The following is a 19,133-nucleotide window of genomic DNA, read 5'->3' as shown; positions in this document are numbered from 1 at the left end:
ACGATTTTTGCTCTCATACTCAATGGTTTTTATCGTTTGATAGCAAATAAGGTAAGGATATTACGGCGATATAGCTGCTCTTATATGTCGATATTGTGGCTTTTCTATTATCAGAACTAGTGTCTATGCTTTGGATGTCTCTCCACCTTGGCTTCGCTTCGTTGAGAACCAACCTGTACAGCAGCAGCTCGGGTTACCGATTGCCCTTGCGTATCTTATTAAAATACTGCTACTTTCATTTTGACCTTCTACTTGCACATGAAAGCCCTTCATATTATCTACGGATCCGATTCTTATGTGATGCTCTACATCCATATACACGTAGCTACTTCATATACGGCAAGCAGCATACTGATATTTCCCCTTTTTAGCTCTTAGTGTCCCTGATACAGCAAAATGTGAGTGCATTTAAGCTGCGTTTTCTCGCGTTCAGGGCCATTTTAGATTGTCAGAATAGCGCCAAACAATTGCTCTTATCTGGCACTAACTTCCTGACATCTTTGTTCAACTTTTTGGGGATCAAAAAAACATGGCCAAAAATCGACCAAAAAGGATGAGGTACCCCTCATGGTTTCCTCAAAAATCAAACGATAGCGTTTTTTACCTTGAAAATGAACACTTTTACTATGATATATCTTGAATGAAAATGTTTCTATCAATCTAACACAACACCTGAAATTATCTTTTTGCGACTTTGATATGTAAAATCTCGACATTTTGGCCAGAAGCCTCTTTCATATTTTCGTAAATTATTTAATGCATTTATTCAAAACATCTATTTTACTTGGTACCATTGTATGCACCTTGAAAAGCACTCTAAGAAAGCTTAAAGAAGAATTTTTTTTTTTGTAGGGGAGTTGTACTCCATTTTTTATTTAAAGTCCTCTAAATGTCATGATGAGGGAAGAAGAAGACTGGATATATTTTTAAAGGCAAGGAAATGAAAAGGGAAGCAAGGAAGTGGAATACGACCATAAAATACGTGGGGGTACATACTTACAAATCAAACTGTAATTCCGATTCCAAGCGAGACAGAGAACGGGCAATAGATGTGTTAACGTTGAGAGTGACAAAAGGGACATGGTCGAAGATGGAGCGCCAGTGGGCTTGCCATATACAGAGTAGACTGGTAGCGAAAACTTGGTAAACGGTAAGCTCTGGAAAAGGTAAGGAGGCAGAGCGAGTGGGTTCAGCTATGGATAGAGTTTGAATGCCGTGGAGGAATGGGAGAAGGACGTCGTCGGTCATCGGTGTGTGGGATAGGTATGTAGTGGCGAGGAACCGCCATACAGCGAGTTTGAGAGGACAAGTAAAGAAGAAATGTTGGATATCCTCCGGGCTCTGGGTCAAACAGAGAGGACACGAAGGTGAAGGGTGAGTTGTGGGGATGAAGTGGTGGAGGATCGATTTGGAGGGAATTTTTCGATGGATAAGTCTATACCATACAGTTCGTGATTGAAGGAGAATAGGTAGTTTCCAAAAGAGGCGCCATTGGGAGGGGGAAAGAGGTGAAGTGTTGATGGTGGGCATGTCAGTGGAAACCAAGTGTTTGTAGTATTGAATACTGTTGAGTGGCACTGTTGAAGGTAGTGGTATTATAGGTTTGATTAGACGGCGAATGAGTGGGCGGATGTTGTGGGGGTTGGCACCAAAGGAGGCACTGGTAAATGAATGGCGAGGGGCCTGACGGCAGAGAGCGAGAAAGAATGGTTGGAGGTAGATTTGGCCTTCCTCAATCCAACGGGCAACTCGATGAGATATTCTTGGATAATGGCAAAACTCAAGGAAGGTCCAGTTTCTAAGACGGATCACTTGTAAGTCGAAGTCAAAGGTAAACACATCTATTGCGAGCAGTTTCTGGACGGCGTGATGTCGGTCAAACAGTTGATCTGGAGCTGTGAAAGAAGAGAAATGGGGGTGAGTAGAAGGGAGGGTATGTAAGATAATTTCAAGGAAAGGTAATGATAAACCTGTATGAAAATCTAAGTGACAGGTTGTGAAGGAACGAGGTATTCGATCCATGGTGGTAATGACATTGGTGAGTATGTTAAGGAAAGCTTGGTGTGGACTGGGTCGATGTTGGAACCAGATGGTTTGTCGAGCAGCAGGAAAGAGTAAGTAGTAAAAGTAATCAGAGAAAGCGGTAGAGTGGAAATACCATTGCAGGGAGTACTGGAGGAGTGGAATGCTTGGGGTGGTGTATGTCGGTAATAGTGGTGAATGACAGGCGGCTAAAATGAGGGGGCAAATCCAGCGCCATTGGAGAGCTTGTTGTTGGACAATGGGATCTAAAACTTGGAGGCCGCCATGATGGCGAGGCTGTTGAAGGGTTCTAAAGGAAAGTTTGGGGAAGATACGAAAGTTAATGAAGGAGGACCCAAGGCTGCGTAAGGAGAGTAATTGAGCTTTGGTGAAAATAAAGTTGCGCATGACATGCCAGAGTTTCGAGAAAATGAGTGTGTTGAGAACGGTAGCTCTTCCACGAATGGAGAGGTTCCGTTGGGAGTGAATATGGATGCATTGTTGGATATTGTTGTAGAGTTGCTGGAAAGCGAGGTTGCGTTGGGATAAACTGGAGCATATGGGATAGCCAAGATATGTTACTGGATCAGGAGAGGTGCGGTCATGCATTTGGTGGATTTGGTGAGTAGCAAGAAACTCGCGCCAATCTGGTTGTGGTTGTCCAGAGAGCGAAATGGCTATAGTTTTTCTGTAATTTAGTAGTGCATTCGATGCTTTCATGTATGCATTGATAGAGTCCTGCAGAAGAAGAAAATCCGAAAAGTTCTTCAAATAGACTAATGTGTCATCTGCATAGGCTAGAATTTTGTACTTAATTGGATTGCGATGGGTGGGAGAGACTGAAGGAGTGTTGCGAGGGGAGTCTGGCGGAGGGGATGAGTTGGTGAGGCTTTCGGTTAGATCGTCCACGTCGGCAGTAGGTGATGGATGTGGTGGGGCTTCTTGTTGTACATGGAAACCCTCAAAGGTAGGGTTCTGTTGAATGGAGCGGAGGAAAGGGTCAAAAGCAATGTTGAAAAGGAGGGGACTGAGTGGATCACCTTGGCGAAGGCCTCTTTCTTGAGGGAGTGGTGCCTTGGTGATGTGGCCATTAATGTTGATCTGAATGTTAGTGGAGAAGAAAAGTGAGATGATACAGTGTGTTAAAGATTGTGGAATACCAAATTGGAGCATAATGTGTTGAAGATATTCGGGATGAATACGATCATATGCTTTTTCTTGATCCAAAAGAAGAGCAATGGTGGATGAATGGTTGGTAGTAGCTAGGAGTTTGGTGGTCTGTAATGTGAAGCCGTGCTCGCCAATGAAGCGGTTCGGCATGAATCCAAGTTGTTGGGGGCTGATTAATTGTTGCATATGTGGCATCAGACGCTGATTGAGCAGGCGTGTGAAGATTTTAGCATCGCAGTTGATTAACGAGATGGGACGAAAATTCCTCAGGTCTGTGAGATCGCCCTTTTTAGGGAGCAGGCACATGCAAGTAGTGAGCCAGCTGTTGGGAAAGATACCGAGGGTAAGAGCCTCCTTGAAGACGGCATGGGCAAGTTGGGCTGTTTGTTGGTGGGATAATAGCACCGCTAGGATTTCATAGGGTAGGCCATCCGTACCTGGGCTGCTATGGTTGGGCGACCGCTGTGCACCAGTCATAATCTCGTCGATGGTAAATGGCGTCTCCAAGGTGGGTTGGCTGTTTACTGGGATCTGTGCTGAGGCAGGGATGGTGTTGCAGAGTTCAGAGATGCTGGTATAATCTATGGAGTCAGTAGTATATAGCTTACGATAAAAACATACTGCGGCATCCTGCATAGTCTCTGCCGTATCGCAGATGGAGTGGGTGTCTGGATGTTGGAGAGCTAACATGGTGCGTTGAATTTGTCTAGTGGCGATTGTGCGTTTGAGGTATCCGGCAGACGTTTCACCCTGTTCACGCCACATTTTACCCGCACGAATGGTTTGTTGGATGGAGATCTCCTGTTGCAGATCGCTGATGAGTTTCTCGATAACGGGTAATCGTTCTCGGAGAATGGCTGGTTGATTCTGATATCGTTTGAACAACTGGTTGCGTTTCCTTTGAAACCTTTTGAGCTGTCGGTTGCGCCAAGAGCTGTGGCGGCGACCAATGCGACGGGCAATGGTTTTCACTACGGCCTTGAGTGCATCCCATTGTGCTTGAGGGGAAGTACCTGGTTCCTGGAAGAACTGATCTAACGCCTGGTGGATTTCGGTGACGAAGTACTCGTTCTTTGCTAGCTGGGGATTAGCTCGCCAAAGTCCAGTACCCTGTTGAGAGGCGGAGAATTGAAAGGTGGTATTGAGGATGGCATGATCAGTCCATTGGGAGCACATAAAATCAATGGAGGACGAGTGTAGTTGTTGAAATAGCGTTGGTGAGCAGTAGACATAATCGATGGTCGACCGTGAGGTCCCGCGACGGAATGTTGGTAAAAGTGGCCCATCATGTTTTGAGTGGGTACATTCGATGAGGTGATTGCTGAGTAAGTCATGCCAGCGATGTTGAGCCAGCATGGCAGAGTGGTGGTGGGGTTGATCTGACTGTATAGGGGGAGAGAAAGAATCAGTAGTATAGTTGGTGTTGTCAATGGCATAAGAGGTAGCATGATAATTAAAGTCACCTAGTATAATCAGAGATTCACGATCCACTGCAATCGTGGATGGTTCCTCGGTAGATATTGGAGGTGGTTGGATGTCAATGGTGATGGGAAAGGTGTCCAGAGCCCAGGTATCGGGGTGAAAGAGTGGAATGGTAAGCAGTTGTGAATAAAAGTGGGCTCTGGACGACGCCGTGGCAGGAGCATAAATATTAACGAGTGTGATGGATGAAAAGAGTGCATTACAGTGTGTTACCTGACACACTATAATCCGGTCATCAAGGGTAACGTTGAGCGGTTGGATGATGATTTTTGGGTTGAGGGAGACAATACCACAGTGGGATGTCCAGATGCTGGTGTTGGTTTGAAATTGCATATTCAGTCGTTCACGGACTGATTCGGTAGCATGGGTTTCTTGGAAGCATAGAATGTCATATTTCAGTTCAGGATTACGAAGGAATCGTACAAATTCGGAACTGGTGGTTGGGTTGGAGAGCTTACTGAGACTTCGACAATTGAGTGAGCCTATCTTAATAGTTGATCTATAATCTGTCATAGGTGGGTTAGTAGCATAGAGTGTCATAGAGGGGGCATAAGGGTGGGGATTCATATAGTTACTAATTAGGCCACGGGGGCTGAAGTCTCGTCAGCTCGGATAGTGGTGGTGTTAGTGATGTTTGCCTCGCCCATGGTGAGGTCTTGTTCAGCGGCGGTGGGTGTAGTAGTCGTTTGTTGACGCTTGTAAGCTGGAACATAAGTTGGTTTGATGGACTTAGCTAGTTGGGCATACTCGTCTTCAGGAATGAAGTGTTGCTTAAAGCAGAAGAAGCGGGCCACTGCCAGTTGGTGGTGCGGATCCTTCAAACGCCCGATGATGACCTTCAATCGAGCAAGGAAAAGGCGGCGACATTCGGCAGCTAGGAAAGTAGGATCAGAGTCGGTATACTTGGGGTCACGCAACGTGGTGGTGTCCATGGGATCGAACTGGATAGGTGCCAACTCGTACTTGGTCAATTGGGCTTCCAAGGATGGGATGTAGTCTATGTGGACGAGAAGGCCACAAACATGACGGTCGGGGAAATGGATATCCAAGATCCGCTTGTTGTGGATGCCCATAGCATGGAAGTTAGCTTAAAGAAGCAAACGATGATCATCATATTTTACTTAGTCGAATCTGCAAAAATAGTTCAATCGAGTCGAAAGCTATCAAAAGTTGGCTAATCTGGAACAGACTATGAGTTTGAGTTTTAATGATTTTGGCTGATGGGGCTGGCAGGCAAACTTAATGCCCTTTTCATAAGGTAATACAGTAATAGATGCCCTTGAAGCGTAAGGGAAGTAGGCAGCAAGTCATAGCACTATTGTTCATTACGCTATTTTCTTGCTTCCTATATTTAATAACGTTAATCTGGACATTGACAATTCATGGGCTGCATAAAATGTCTGCAGTAAGTAGTGAAATCTCTTAGGCTCCAGGAAAGCGTTGACAGCATTAAGCAGAGGAAAGAAGGTAGAAACAACAGTGGTTTTTGTTGATTGATTGTAAAATCATTAATCTCATATGAGCAGACCTGACAGATGCCTTGAAACGCCCTCAGATTTCGAACCCTCACAATTATCGGCATCACAGTCAACAGCAACAACGACATCAACTGAGCCAGTGAAACGTGGAAGAGATGCTATGGAGGACGATGATTATGATTTCTGATACGCCAAGACAACAAACACACATTATTGTAAATAAACCCCTTTATTATTATACTATGACACTATTTCTTTGGGAAGAATACAGCATCTCTGCAGTTACCATAATCGAGGGCTTCAGTAATCATGTAATCACTACGACCCTTGACGTAGAAATAGAGCGAGACATTAGTGAGAGCGCCATTTTTGCAGTCAAGTTTTACGTCAGCGCCGTATTTATTTTTGATGGCATCACGAATGGTTTCGACATTGTATGTATTTCCGGGAGAGACACCGTTCAAACTGGACACAAGTATGAATGGATTTAGCGATACAGATCAGTTGTGGAAGGGATTTGTTAAGGGAACTTACTTGAGTGCACCGAAAATATCAAATTTGTCACGTAAATCAAGTGTTTGCTGTACAAACAATCAATATAGGGACGCCATGGTGGAATTCAGGGTTAAATTACCTGGAAGTATTCAATGACATCTTGATACTGTTGATATGGATCATAGCAAGTTGGACGCAAGGTAGAGACACATGTACCGTGCTTTGACCATTCATGTGACCAGAACCTGGTTTCATAAAGGTTAATGAAGCTAGGAAAATTTTCTTTTGTCTAAATGTGGGACACCTACTTGTTGTTGTCTCCCTGGTTACTAGGCCAGAAGGTGGACATTCTATTGTAGACAGTTTCATTCATGTCCCGGACAATAGTGGCGATTTGGTTGGAGTTTCTGCTACTGTCGCAACCATCAACAGGAGCATGATGACCATCACTGTAATGACCGAGGTGAGAATGCTTATCGATTGAGAAAGTGAATCACAACTTACCATGTGTCGGGCCATAAACCTGTTATTTGAGACTTGTTGAGTGAAATGTATATATTGCAAGCATTATACTACAATGAGGACTTACCATGGAGGGTGAATTCATCAGCAGGACCCCACCCAGGGCTCCACTGGAGAGCAAGAACCACCAAACCGTACTTTGGAGAGCAACAAGCATCAACAGCATCAGACCACTGGCAAGAAACAACAGATGCATCGCAGGAATTGGGTGCGTCCGAAGCATCCGATTGAGCAGCAGCGATTTGGGCACTGCTGAGTCCGAGCAGTGCAAGCAAAGGTAGCATAAATTTCATGTTGAGTAAAGATAGAGGACGGAATACGAACGATAACGTTCCAAGTATTTATATTTTTGATGCTTCATGAAACTTGGAATGAAGAGTTTTTTAAACCAAACGTGATATATACATCATGCACTGCCAATCCATTTTTTTCCTGCAAAATAGAGAAACATGGCATGTCTAGTAGTTTGTTGACAATTTGGTTAAAAGCTTTCAGTTTTGTACATTAAATTGATTGCCATTGTATGTAACTTGTTGAGCGAAAGATAACCAGCAATAGCCAGCTAGTTACATGTGGAAATCATACTCTACTGAGATTGACCCGTTTAGCTCAGGCTGGTTGAATCGAGATGCATATTCAACCGATCAGCGAGTTCAGCATAAATTTAATGCTGTTTGTAAGATATCCCCACATCACTGTGACTAAAAAAGACTCAAATACGTTTGAATTTGGCTAATTTTTTCTGAAATACCCTGAAAATGTCTTAATAACCCTGAATTTGCCCGATTTCCCTTGGAAATGTTCAGATAAATTCATGCAAATGAAAAATAGTACACGAAGCTTGGAGAAATTTAGAAAAATTTAGATATTCGCGAAACAATCTTCATCAGAAAAGCGAGTAGTCATCGCCACGCCATTTTTACTTCTTATTTGTCAACTGCTTGAAATTCTTTTTTGTAAGGGAGTCGTGCTCCATTATTTATTTAGAGTTCTCTGAAATGTCATAGTAGGATAGGAAGAAAGAAAGAAGAAGATATATTACGGAGCAAGAGAAAGGAAACAAAATTAACTAGATATTATTATTATGAATGGAGTTTCATCTGCATCAGAGAAGTTATGCTGAAAGATGAGCAGCACCTTTACCAACAATGGTAGTGAGCTGTGGCGAGCACAATTGGCCAGGGCATGATTTGACAGTTTCTTCTTTCTACTTGGTGGATTGAAAGTAGAGTCGATAGTGATGCTGTAGTGATGTAGCGCACTTGATCTGCGGATTGACGTGAGGTGTACCGTAATATTTGCATAACATGGAAGTAATAGACGGTGACAGCTCGATGTCGTCCATATTTGATGACTTCGAGGTGATAGCAGTATCTGTAGAATCGCTGTCAAATGCAATTGTACCTCTTTTTTCATACCTGTTATATGCAATGTCTAGCATGATATTTTCCAAATAACTTTGATTGGTATTGAATAGCCATGTAAATACCTGTAGTGAAATCTAATAGTTCACATTGCATGCGTTTTAATCTGCATGATTGAAACATCAATGCCTGTGATAGAGGGTGCTTTTATTATTGGAAACATTACTAGAGCAGTTTTTCTCTGTTTTTCATATATTATTACGCATTTATCGCAATTGATACAGCCATCTGAACTTAGCACTGCTTTATCTTACATTTTACACTAATCAATTATTCAAAAATGAATCAGGGACGGCAATTATTCTCACAAAGATTGGAATGATATGCCATCCAAGCAAAGCAGACAACAAACGTCTGGAGAAGCTTTCTGTTGAGCTATGAATCAGCGTTCTTGAGGGGCATTGTTTAGATGGGGAACGCCTTGATGGCAAGAAATTTTGGGAACTTGTCAAAGATGTAGCATACAGCTAGGCAAAGAAAGCTGACAGACAGTTCCCAAATGTCACTTTCAGCAAGCTGGACGACAGGTTTCAAGCCTTGTTGTTCAAGACCCTCATCAACAATGTCGCCAAAAAGGGCGTTAATGTTTCTGGGTTCTTCAAAGATTGGTTGCCACAGTTTGCTGTCTCCAAGTTATTGTCTGGCATCATTGATTACAAATACAATGCCAGGTCAAGCAATGACACCACCATTCAGGAGACCCAATTCGATGATGATCTGGTATTTTCAGAGGGATCCCAAACACAATCCGAAGAAGATTCTGACGACGATGACGAAAATTCGATTGTAGACAACATTAATTTTCATGTTTGTCAAAATATTGGATCACAAAAGTAAATGCTGCATAGAAAAAAGTATTCTTTGGTACTAATCGTGATATTATAGAAGATCTTCATCACTAGAAACGCAAGATTTGCAAAGACAGTAAGTCTCCCATCATCACCTAAAACTAGTCATTTATTCTGATATTCTTTCTATCTCTTAAATTGTAGAAACAGAAAGGAATGCGCAAGGCATTGCTCTTATAGATGGAGCTACTTATATTTGTGTATTAGGGACCCAACAAGAAAAGAGTGCGCAGGTCGTAAGGAATTCTGATCTCTCTGCTTCTTCTGATTAGGCTTCGCTTTGTTGTTATTGCCCGTAATGTAATATCATCATGTTTCTATGTAGTAGTAGTGCAATTATTATATTATACGAGCCTTTCAACACTTCGGGTGCTTTCCTGAGCTACGCTTCGCTTCGGTGGAAACCAATCTACGTTCAAACGGCTCGCGCTGCCGTGGACCTTTGGCTAATATCGCAAAATTAATATAGCTAAAATGTTAGAAGAACTCTGATTGTTGATTGATGGTGGTTTAATATAAAATCTCTAACCATCATATATGAGCCATGCCTGACGAATGCCTGGCAACTCAGTTTCGATATGAGGGCTGTTAAGTGTCTAGGGACTAAAGATTTATTATGATATTGTAGTTGTTCTCCATCACCAGAACACTTCGACTATTCTCACATTAGATTACTTTGGCTCGTCTTGCGTCAGAATACTCTGACTATTCTCACATTATAACACTTCGGTTATTTTCATACTAGAGCAGCACAGATATTTTCTGTAGTTGAGCAAAAATATTCAAGGGCTTACTTGATCCACCGGTAACGCCCGTCTATCATTGATGTTAACCGAACATCCCAGTTATTCAATGACAAAATGAAACCGTGTACCCCAAGATGGACTCTAGGTTGTTTTCTCATTTATTAAAATTAATTAATCAATCAGAGAGGAACACGACGCAAAGCGTGAATCAACCAGAAATTAGAAGTTAATAATGCAAGAGCACCTGCTTGATGAGCAGCAGCCAACTCAATAGGAACCATGTAAATCAGAGTAGAGATACCCAAGGTCACTTGCACAACAACAGCACCCATCATGGTATTCACTGCCATCTTGACATTCTTGGGTAAGGGCAATCTTCTCGAGTACAACCACAGGGCAGTAGTGAGTGTGGCAGTAGTCTCAGCAAGCGTACGATGATCAAATTGCACAGTAGTAGGGTTTTCCAACAAGTTGCGCCATTTACCATTGTCAGTGGGCTTGACATAGCGATCAGACCATAGCTCGTCAGTAGGAGGTACGATACCTTCACCCATGAATGGGAATTCATTATAGATCAAACCAGCGTCTAAACCAGCCACCAAACCACCCGACATCACAGTGATCATCATCAAAGCACCCAAACTATGCGTAGCAATGCGGAATCGCTTCAGAATGGGGTTATTCAACATGGAGGCTGTGTTGGCGGGATACTTTCCATTGACAATCTTGTTTTGACGCACGATATCGGCAGCCACAAAGATAGTGCTAGCATATATAGCGATAGCAGTGGCTAAATGTGCTGTCAGACGGTATTGACTGACACGAGGAACAGCTCCAGGCTCCTTCATCAATGCTTCAGAGAGACCTGATTTCACCATATACCATCCCATGAAGCCTTGGAAACCGAGTAAACAAGTGATACCGAATGTCTGCTTGGCAACTCTCTTTGACATGTGTCCCTTGGAGGCGAAATAGAGGCCCGGCAGAATGAAGGAGGCACCGATGAATCGACCGATCATACGATGAGACCATTCCCAGTAAAAGATGTTTTTAAACTCTTCCAATGTCATGTGTCGATTCAAGCTACAACATGATGAGATGTACTGTCCATCTAAACACCCACAATATCGACTTACATTTTATACTCTGGAAACTGCTTGTATTTCTCAAATTCCTCCTCCCATTCCAGTTCTGATCTGGGTGGCTTCATACCAGAAATAACGTTCCACTCGGTAATTGACAATCCACTTTCAGTCAATCTGGTTAATCCACCAACGACAACAATAGCAAACACCATACCAGCATTGAAATAGAGCCAATAAGCAACAGCAGGCTTTGTTACTTTGGTGGCAGCAGTAGTAGCAGCAGTAGTAGCAGCAGGTTTGACAGCTGTCGTCATGAATCGCTGATGAACATTGGATAAATAAAGAGATTTCTTGGGTATTTGAAGATGGTTCTGTTGCAATAATGATCTGGTGGATAGTGCTCTAGATGGCACACCTGCCAAACGAGCAGCAGGTGTCAGTACCTTACAGCCAAAATGATGGAAAGATCTTGAAATTGCTGTTCGTAACATAATTAAGCTGCGGTGATGAAAAAAGATGGGATGTGTTGGATCAAAATGTTCTACTTGCTGTGGCTGCAAAATGCGTTTAGTGCAAGACTCAAAAGTAGAGAAGCGAAAAAAAAAAGAGTGGGGGTGAGGTAAAAGAAGGGACCTTTTGGTGCAAATGAAAAAGAGATTTCTACGATTTCCTACTGATTTTATAGCACAATGTGTGTAACAAGGCCAGGGCTGGGCTTCAAGTGTTGCAAACTGACAGGGTTCGGATATGGTTGAACACTCATCCGAGAAAAAGAGAGGGCATGTATGAGTCAAATTACAGTGGCAGAAGGCAGCTAGAGGTTGCACTATTCGTATTGGCTCTAGTTAAAAGTGAACATTGGGTTTGATGGACGAATATGTACGACAAATCCATCATGCCGTTTTATACAAGATTACTGGGCAGCATTTACGCCGTATAGGTTGTTTGATTCGATTAAAAAGGTTCTTATTGGTGATCAAGTGAATTAGCAATGCAATTACTCTTCAGCGTAGAAGAGTGTTTGCAAGTTGAATTGCAACATTGATATGAGCCATGTCCTATGTCTCGCAATGCCAAATAGATCTCCTGATGTTTTTTGTCTAGCACTACAGCAGTGTCACTACAGTTAAACCAGCCCAATAAACAACATCTCTCTTATAGTCAATGCTCAGCAGCACTAGTCGTCTGTGGAAGTAGGCTTGCCCTCTACCAACGTAAAATCCCTGAGTAATGCATGTCGCATCATTTACTATGCTGAACTTGAACCACCACAACAGTGGTGTCAGAAATGGTAATTTATAAACCCAACACATTTCCTACAACCTTTTTGTTTCTCTTTTCTACTTGTTAATATCACAACATGTCTTCTTCAGCAGAGGATCAAGCCAGAAAAGCAAAGCTTGCTGCTGCCAAGAAAAGAGTAGGTATAAAGAACTTGATTGATACATTGCTGGGTAACTCATTCCACTGCCTTCCATTTGACGTGTTTCAATAGCTCAAGAAGTTCCAAAGCAAAAAGGAGGAGCAAAGCGAAATAGAGGTACCATCTACCAGTACAGCCACCACAGAGGACTATGCTGTTAGCACACCTCCATTAGCCAACGATTCCAACAAGGACGAAGATGATACGACATCTGCTACAGCTGATAATGCAGAGACAGCCTCCACAACAACGACGATTCACAACACAGATGCCAATGATTTGCAAGCACAGATTAACAAGCTGAAATCAGAAAAAGAAGCAATGGTAAGACGTAGGCAAGTGAGAAGCGCCATTCAGTATGCTGACAGCGACATCGTGCATAGGAATTGGCCAGTGCAACTACACAATCTGCATTAAAAGAAGAGTATCGCATGAAAGCAGCCGACCTTGAACAAACATTAGCCGCCTTGAGAAAGGAGCTTGAATCCAGTCAAACCGAGATGAACTCTATCAAGACATTCAGTAAAAAGGAGCTCGATGACGAGAGGCAGAAGGTGAAGGAACTGAACAGCAAACTATCCGACCTGACTCAATCCAAGGAGAAGCTGGGCAGTGATCATCAAAGTGAGATGAATTCCATCAAACAGCGCTTACAGTCTAAAGTGGATGATTTGCAATCTCAGGTGGATCAGCTGAGACAGGAAAAACAGGATGCTCTGAAAAAGCAGCAGGATGAAGCGAACGAAAAGGCAAAATCTCTGGAAAAACTGCATAGTGAAGAGCGAGCAAAGGCAGAAGAGTATCAATTCCAATTAGCAAAACTGGAGCAAACATCACAATCCGCTATCCAAGAGCTGCAATCGACCATTGATGCCATTTCCAAAGAGAAAGATGGCCTCAAGGCTCAATTGGTGGATTTCAAAACGGCTGAGGAAGCCTCCACTGCATCTGTTCAGAGCGAGATCCAGGCAGAGCGCACCAAAGCAACTGAATTACAATCTAAATTGGAGGCACTCGAGACATCCAAAGCTAAAGAAGTACAGGCTGAACGAGATGCTGCCAATGAGCTCCAATCCAGACTTGACAAACTGCAAGATTCGGCACAGAAGGAGTTGTCCGCCTCTCAAAGCGAGTTGGCCAAGGAACATGCTGCATTGAAAGAATTGACATCCAAGCTGGCATCTTTGGAGAAGACTGAAAAGGAAGGAAAGAAGAAATACACGGATATCGAAAAGGAACTGTCATTGGTCCAAAAGCAGTTACAATCAGAACGCTCAAAGGCAGATGCGTACCAAGCCAAATTACAAGAGCTGGATGACCTCAAGAAAAAGGATACTGAGTTATACACATCGTCCACTGCTAAATTAGAAGCTGAAATAGCTGAAATCAAGGCTGAACTGGAGGCTGCACGCTCAAGGGCTGATGAATTGCAATCCAAGGTGCATGACATGGATGTGCTCAAGGAGAAATTGAGTGAGCACAAAATGTCCGCTGCCAACATTGAAGAGAAACTGTCAAATACAAAACAAGAATTGCAGAATGAACGCGCAAAGACAGATGAATTACAGAGCAAGCTTGAAAACCTCGACATTATGAAACAAAAGGATGCTGATAGCCATACTGACAACATCAAAAAACTAGAGGCCGAGATGAGCACTCTCAAACAAGAACTTCAAGCTGAATGCACCAAAGCCGATGATTTACAAGCACAACTGGCTGAATTGGATATATTGAAGAAGCAGCTTGATGAGCACAAGCAAACAGCAACTCGTCTCGAAATTGACTTGAGCGCTTCGCAATCCAAATCAAGTGAATTGCAAAAGAGTTTGGACGAACTAAACTCTTGGAAATCAGAAAAGACGGCTGAACATGCATCCTTTGTAAGCACACTTGAGCAGACACTAGAGACGACAAAGCAGGAACTCCAAGAACACCGCGCAAAGGCAGATGCACTTCAATTAGAATTTGATCAACACAAATCGAACAGTACAACCACTGAAAGTGAGCTATCAGACACCAAGCAGCAACTAGTGGATGAACGCACCAAAGCCAACGAATTGCAAGCCAAACTCGAAGATCTTGAAGCATCCAAAAAGAATGAAGCAGAGTCATTTGCTGCCAATTCTCGTACTCTCGAAGAAAAGCTGTTTGAACAAGAAAAACTGCTGGCATCTGAGCGCACGGAATCAGAGCAAATACTCCTTGCCAAAGCATCTGAAATTGAGCAACTGACATCCACCAAGGTTGAATTGGAGACTCAACTTGCATCAGCCAAGCAAGAGATCGACTCTGAGCAATCCAAAGCTAGTAAACTACAAGTACACATTGAAAGCTTACAGGCTGAAAAGGAGAAGGATACTGCTGAATTGTCCAAGATCAAGGACAAGTTGGTTGAATCAGAGCAATCCGTTGCCATGCAAGATCAGAAGCTGAAATCATTGACGTCTGAATTGGACACATTGAGCAAGGCGAAAAAGGACTTGGAGGCAGAATTGTCTACGTTAAAGGAGGACCTGTCTTCTGTCAAAGAGGAACTGACATCAGAGCGTGCAACATCTCAAGATCTGGAGAATCAACTAAAGGACCTTACAGCATTAAAAGATAAGGAAATTGAAAAGCATGCATCTTCGCTGTCCAAGGTGAAGGAATCTCTCAAGACGGAACGCAGCAAAGTCAAGGAATTAGAGCAACAGTTGAAGGCAGCGACCACCTTGCAAACAGAGACTGCGACACAACTAGAGGAATTGAAGGCTCAATTAGACGCTGAACATGCCAAATCAAGCAAAGTGCAGGATGAAAAGGCCAAACTTGAGCAGGAGCTCGAAGAGCACAAATCGACACTTGCGTCAGAGCAAGGCAAATTTGCTGAATTGGAAGGCAAGTTAAAGAAGGCTGAAAATCTGCTGATAGAAAAGAAGAGCACCATCAAAACACTGAGAGGTTCCATCACCAAAGAGCAAGACGAAAAGGTTAAGCTCAAGGAAAATATCCAAGCTTTACAAATGTCCAAGGAGGAATTGCAGACCAGCCTGGAAGCAGAACAAGCGAAACTCAAGGATTTGCAATCGACATCTGACGAGATTGAAAAGGCAATTGAGGATGAACGCAACAAGGCTGTGGCATTACAAAATCAAGTAGCGGATCTTGAGAAACTCAAAGAGACACACATCACTGAACAATCGAGTCTTCAAGAGGAACTATCTACGCTGAAATCTCAACTAAAAGAAGAACGTGATAAGGCAGACAAGTTGCAAGGTAAACTCGAGGATTTGAACATGTTGAAGCAGCGAGACATGGAGGAGTTTGAGGCATCGACAGCTAAGCTCGAGGAAAGCATGTCTGCTGTCAAAACAGAGCTAGAATCTGAACGAACCAAGGCAGATGAGCTTCAGCTTCGCATTGAAGAGTTGGAAGCACTCAAGCAACAACAACTGGAAGAGCACCAAAGCGCGACATTCACTATGCAAGATGAACTATCCGCCATCAAGGCACATTTGCAAACAGAACGTTCTAAAGCAGACGAATTGCAGAGCAAGCTCGAGAACCTGGACATGATGAAGCAAAAGGACATTGAAACACACGCCGCTCATGTCACCGAGCTGAATGACAAGATGGCCAGCATCAAGGAGGAGCTTCAACTAGAACGAGCCAACGCCGATCAGTATCAGCTTCAGATTTCAGAGCTTGAATTGCTAACGACGCAACATGCCAATGAAGTGCAAGAGAAATCTATGGCTTTGGAAAATGCAACTGCAGAATCAGCTTCTCATCGTGGAAGATCGGAGCAATTGGAGGAGGAATTGGCTGACATCAAGAAGCAATTGAAGGAAAAGGAAAACGCACATACCAGAGCACTGAAATCTAAGGCAGCTGAGCTTGAGAAATCACAGCAGAGCCTTGACAACCTCCAAAAGGACCTCAGCAGCAAAGATCAACAACTCAAAGAGATCACAGATAAGCTTGCTACTCGTGAAAAGGAGGTAACCGAATTTGAAAAGGTTGTTCCTATTCTGAAGCGTGAAATTGAAGAATCCAAGGCTGCCAAGCAACAATTAATTGAAAAAGAAGCCGAGCTGAATCAAGTGAACGCAACGATCGCAAGCATGACACGCGAAAAGAAAGATCTAGAGACCAAGATCGCGTCCATGGCAGATGAGTTGACTCAAGTCAAGAATGATCTACAAGAGCGTGAAGAGCAAATTGCAACCAACGCTGGCAAATTTGACCAGTTCAAGCAACAGCAAGAACGTCATGCAGAAGATCTCGCCGCGCTTCAAGCACAATCCGACGACAAGCTCAGGAATGAACAAAACGAAGCCAACCAGCTACGTGAACAATTGGAGGCATTGAATGAGAAGCTCAAGGAACAAAGCACCTCGTATGAGAGCCTGCGATCTGAATCTACACGTCTAGAGGAACAGATCAAGGACTTGGAGTTATTACAAGGCCAATTGTCTGAAGTACAGGAACAGGCAGATCAACAAAAATTGCAAATTGAAGACTACCAAAAGCAGATTCAACAGGAAGCAAGCGCGAAAAAGAAGGTGGAAGCTGATCAAGGAGCATTACAAGAGCAGCTAAAGGAACAGGGTCAACTCAAGAGCAAGCTTTTAGAAACCGAAAAACTGCTCCATGAAGCCACTACCAAGTATGATCAAGAGCGAGCATTGTTAGAGGAAGCCAACAAGAGAAGCACAGTCTTGGTCGAAAACCAAGCGCGAGAGATGGCAGATCTCAACAAGTTGTTGGAGGACTACAAGTCGCAAGTCAACAAAATCTCCAAGGAAATGGCAGAAACCAAGCAGCGTCATGAATCTGATAGTGCTAGCAAAGCGGATAATGCCATCAAGTTACAGCTTCGCATTGATGAACTCGAATCATTATTAGAAGCTAAGTCCAGGGCACTGGAGGAAGCTCAAAAAGAAGACTTGAAGAAAGTCTCTACCAATAACGACAGTACTGAATTACAAACGAGATTGGAATCACTCGAAACAGAGCTCGCAGAGCGTGAAAAGGAGACAAAGAAGCTTCGTGGCCAACTAAAGCTGGTGAAGAACCAAAGCAATGTTCAACTCAAAAAGACTGAGTCTGTGTTGAAGGCTAAGGAGAATGAACTCGAGGAATACCGCAAAAAGGTGGAAAGCGATGCCAATCTAGCAACACGAGAGATCGATACTGCCAACCCAAAGTCTTCCAATGAACGTAAAGCCGAAATTCAAGTCAATGAGCTCAAGCGACAATTACAAACACGCGACAAGAAGGTAGAACAATTGCATCAACAGGTCAATGGATTACTGGCTGTTGAAAAGGAATTTCATCGCTTGAAGGAGGATTTAGAGACCAGAGAACGAAAGGTATCTGAATTGGAAGCAGCTTTGGAGAAGAGCAAGCGTGAGGCAACCGAGGATAACCAAGACAAGCAACTGACACCATCTGAAAGCGAGCTCAAAATCAAGGAACTTCGTGAACGCGTGCGTGCATTGGAAGCTCAAGTAGCCGACACACCCGAAACAGCTGAACTCAAGAGTCGCTTAGAAAGACAATTTGAAGCATTCAACACTTTGCGACAGGAAATTTCTACACAACGCGAACGACAATTTGACTCGGAATCCAAGCTTGAAAAGGACAAATCCACAATTGAACGTGAAAAGAAGGAACTGGAAATGACAGTACAGCGGTTGAGGAATGAATATGAACAACACTTGGAAAAGATGTGGAGACAGTATGAAGAGATGAAGGAACATCATGAGGGTGATTTGTATTTGGGTCGTGCTGCACTAGATGCTGCTCAAGTCAAGTTGATGATGAATGGTCATAGTCCTGTCAGTGAAAATGGATTTGAGTGGTCCAATACAGATGATGAAGCGGAAGCAGAAGCAGAAGAGGATGCTGCTGTGCCTAGGAAGCATATCCCTGCCGTAGGAAAACTGCCTCCATTAGAAAAGCCTAAATTCTCTGCATTTTTAGATGTTCCTCGATGTGATAGTTGTAGTGCTGAAGTGTTTGAGATTTAAGATAATAGATGCAACAACATGTAAATAAACGCATTCTATAATGACTGCCCGTAGCTGGATTGTTTGCATTGTTCAAATGAAGAAGACCGTAAAAGGGTCAGATTCTTAAAGACAACAGAGTACATTATTCATTCGAAAAGCCTCTGAAACGCTTTGTATTCGTATTGTACTAGTTTTTTTTGAGTAAATAATGTCTGAATCACTCAGATGGCTCCTACTCCTTTCAAGCAATAATGTAAATCAATCAAACTTTGAGGAATCAAATGCACATCATGTCAAACGAGTTGATTCAGTCTATTTTGCATGATTACTACTCGATTAATTCGAAGAATTTTGCACATTTGATTGGCTTCCTACATGATCATGATGGTATTCCTAGCGTTAAATCGTAGTGGAGTGGCCAGCCCTGGTTCATGTATTTTTA

General features: G+C 43.1%; 5 protein-coding genes across 5 annotated transcripts; 1 reads left to right on the top strand and 4 right to left on the bottom strand.

The window, feature by feature from the left end:
* Nucleotides 1–996: 996 nt before the first annotated feature.
* On the bottom strand, nucleotides 997–5,214 carry ATC70_001604 (uncharacterized protein; the record flags this gene model as incomplete). Its single annotated transcript, XM_064820998.1, has 1 exon — nucleotides 997–5,214. The coding sequence occupies one exon, from the start codon at nucleotides 5,212–5,214 to the stop codon at nucleotides 997–999; it is 4,218 nt and encodes a 1,405-aa protein (XP_064684918.1).
* Nucleotides 5,215–5,252: 38 nt separating this feature from the next.
* On the bottom strand, nucleotides 5,253–5,747 carry ATC70_001603 (uncharacterized protein; the record flags this gene model as incomplete). The annotated part of the gene is made up of 1 exon (XM_064820997.1): nucleotides 5,253–5,747. One exon carries the CDS (start codon nucleotides 5,745–5,747, stop codon nucleotides 5,253–5,255), a length of 495 nt encoding a protein of 164 aa, XP_064684917.1.
* A 653-nt stretch (nucleotides 5,748–6,400) lies between these two features.
* ATC70_001602 (uncharacterized protein) lies at nucleotides 6,401–7,462 on the bottom strand (the record flags this gene model as incomplete). The annotated part of the gene is made up of 6 exons (XM_064820996.1): nucleotides 6,401–6,617; nucleotides 6,687–6,733; nucleotides 6,787–6,892; nucleotides 6,956–7,096; nucleotides 7,152–7,170; nucleotides 7,237–7,462. 6 exons carry the CDS (start codon nucleotides 7,460–7,462, stop codon nucleotides 6,401–6,403), a joined length of 756 nt encoding a protein of 251 aa, XP_064684916.1.
* Nucleotides 7,463–10,366: 2,904 nt separating this feature from the next.
* Nucleotides 10,367–11,763, bottom strand: ATC70_001601 (uncharacterized protein; the record flags this gene model as incomplete). The annotated part of the gene is made up of 2 exons (XM_064820995.1): nucleotides 10,367–11,270; nucleotides 11,324–11,763. The coding sequence occupies 2 exons, from the start codon at nucleotides 11,761–11,763 to the stop codon at nucleotides 10,367–10,369; spliced, it is 1,344 nt and encodes a 447-aa protein (XP_064684915.1).
* Nucleotides 11,764–12,632: 869 nt separating this feature from the next.
* On the top strand, nucleotides 12,633–18,709 carry SSA2_1 (Hsp70 chaperone; the record flags this gene model as incomplete). Its single annotated transcript, XM_064820994.1, has 3 exons — nucleotides 12,633–12,692; nucleotides 12,768–13,019; nucleotides 13,079–18,709. The coding sequence occupies 3 exons, from the start codon at nucleotides 12,633–12,635 to the stop codon at nucleotides 18,707–18,709; spliced, it is 5,943 nt and encodes a 1,980-aa protein (XP_064684914.1).
* Nucleotides 18,710–19,133: the final 424 nt, after the last annotated feature.

This window comes from Mucor velutinosus (assembly GCF_035048745.1).
Source record: "Mucor velutinosus strain NIH1002 chromosome Unknown tig00000041, whole genome shotgun sequence".
NCBI lineage: Eukaryota > Fungi > Mucoromycota > Mucoromycetes > Mucorales > Mucoraceae > Mucor > Mucor velutinosus.
The sequence above is the reverse complement of the archived record's forward strand: the minus strand, read 5'-3'. Positions and strand labels throughout refer to the sequence as shown.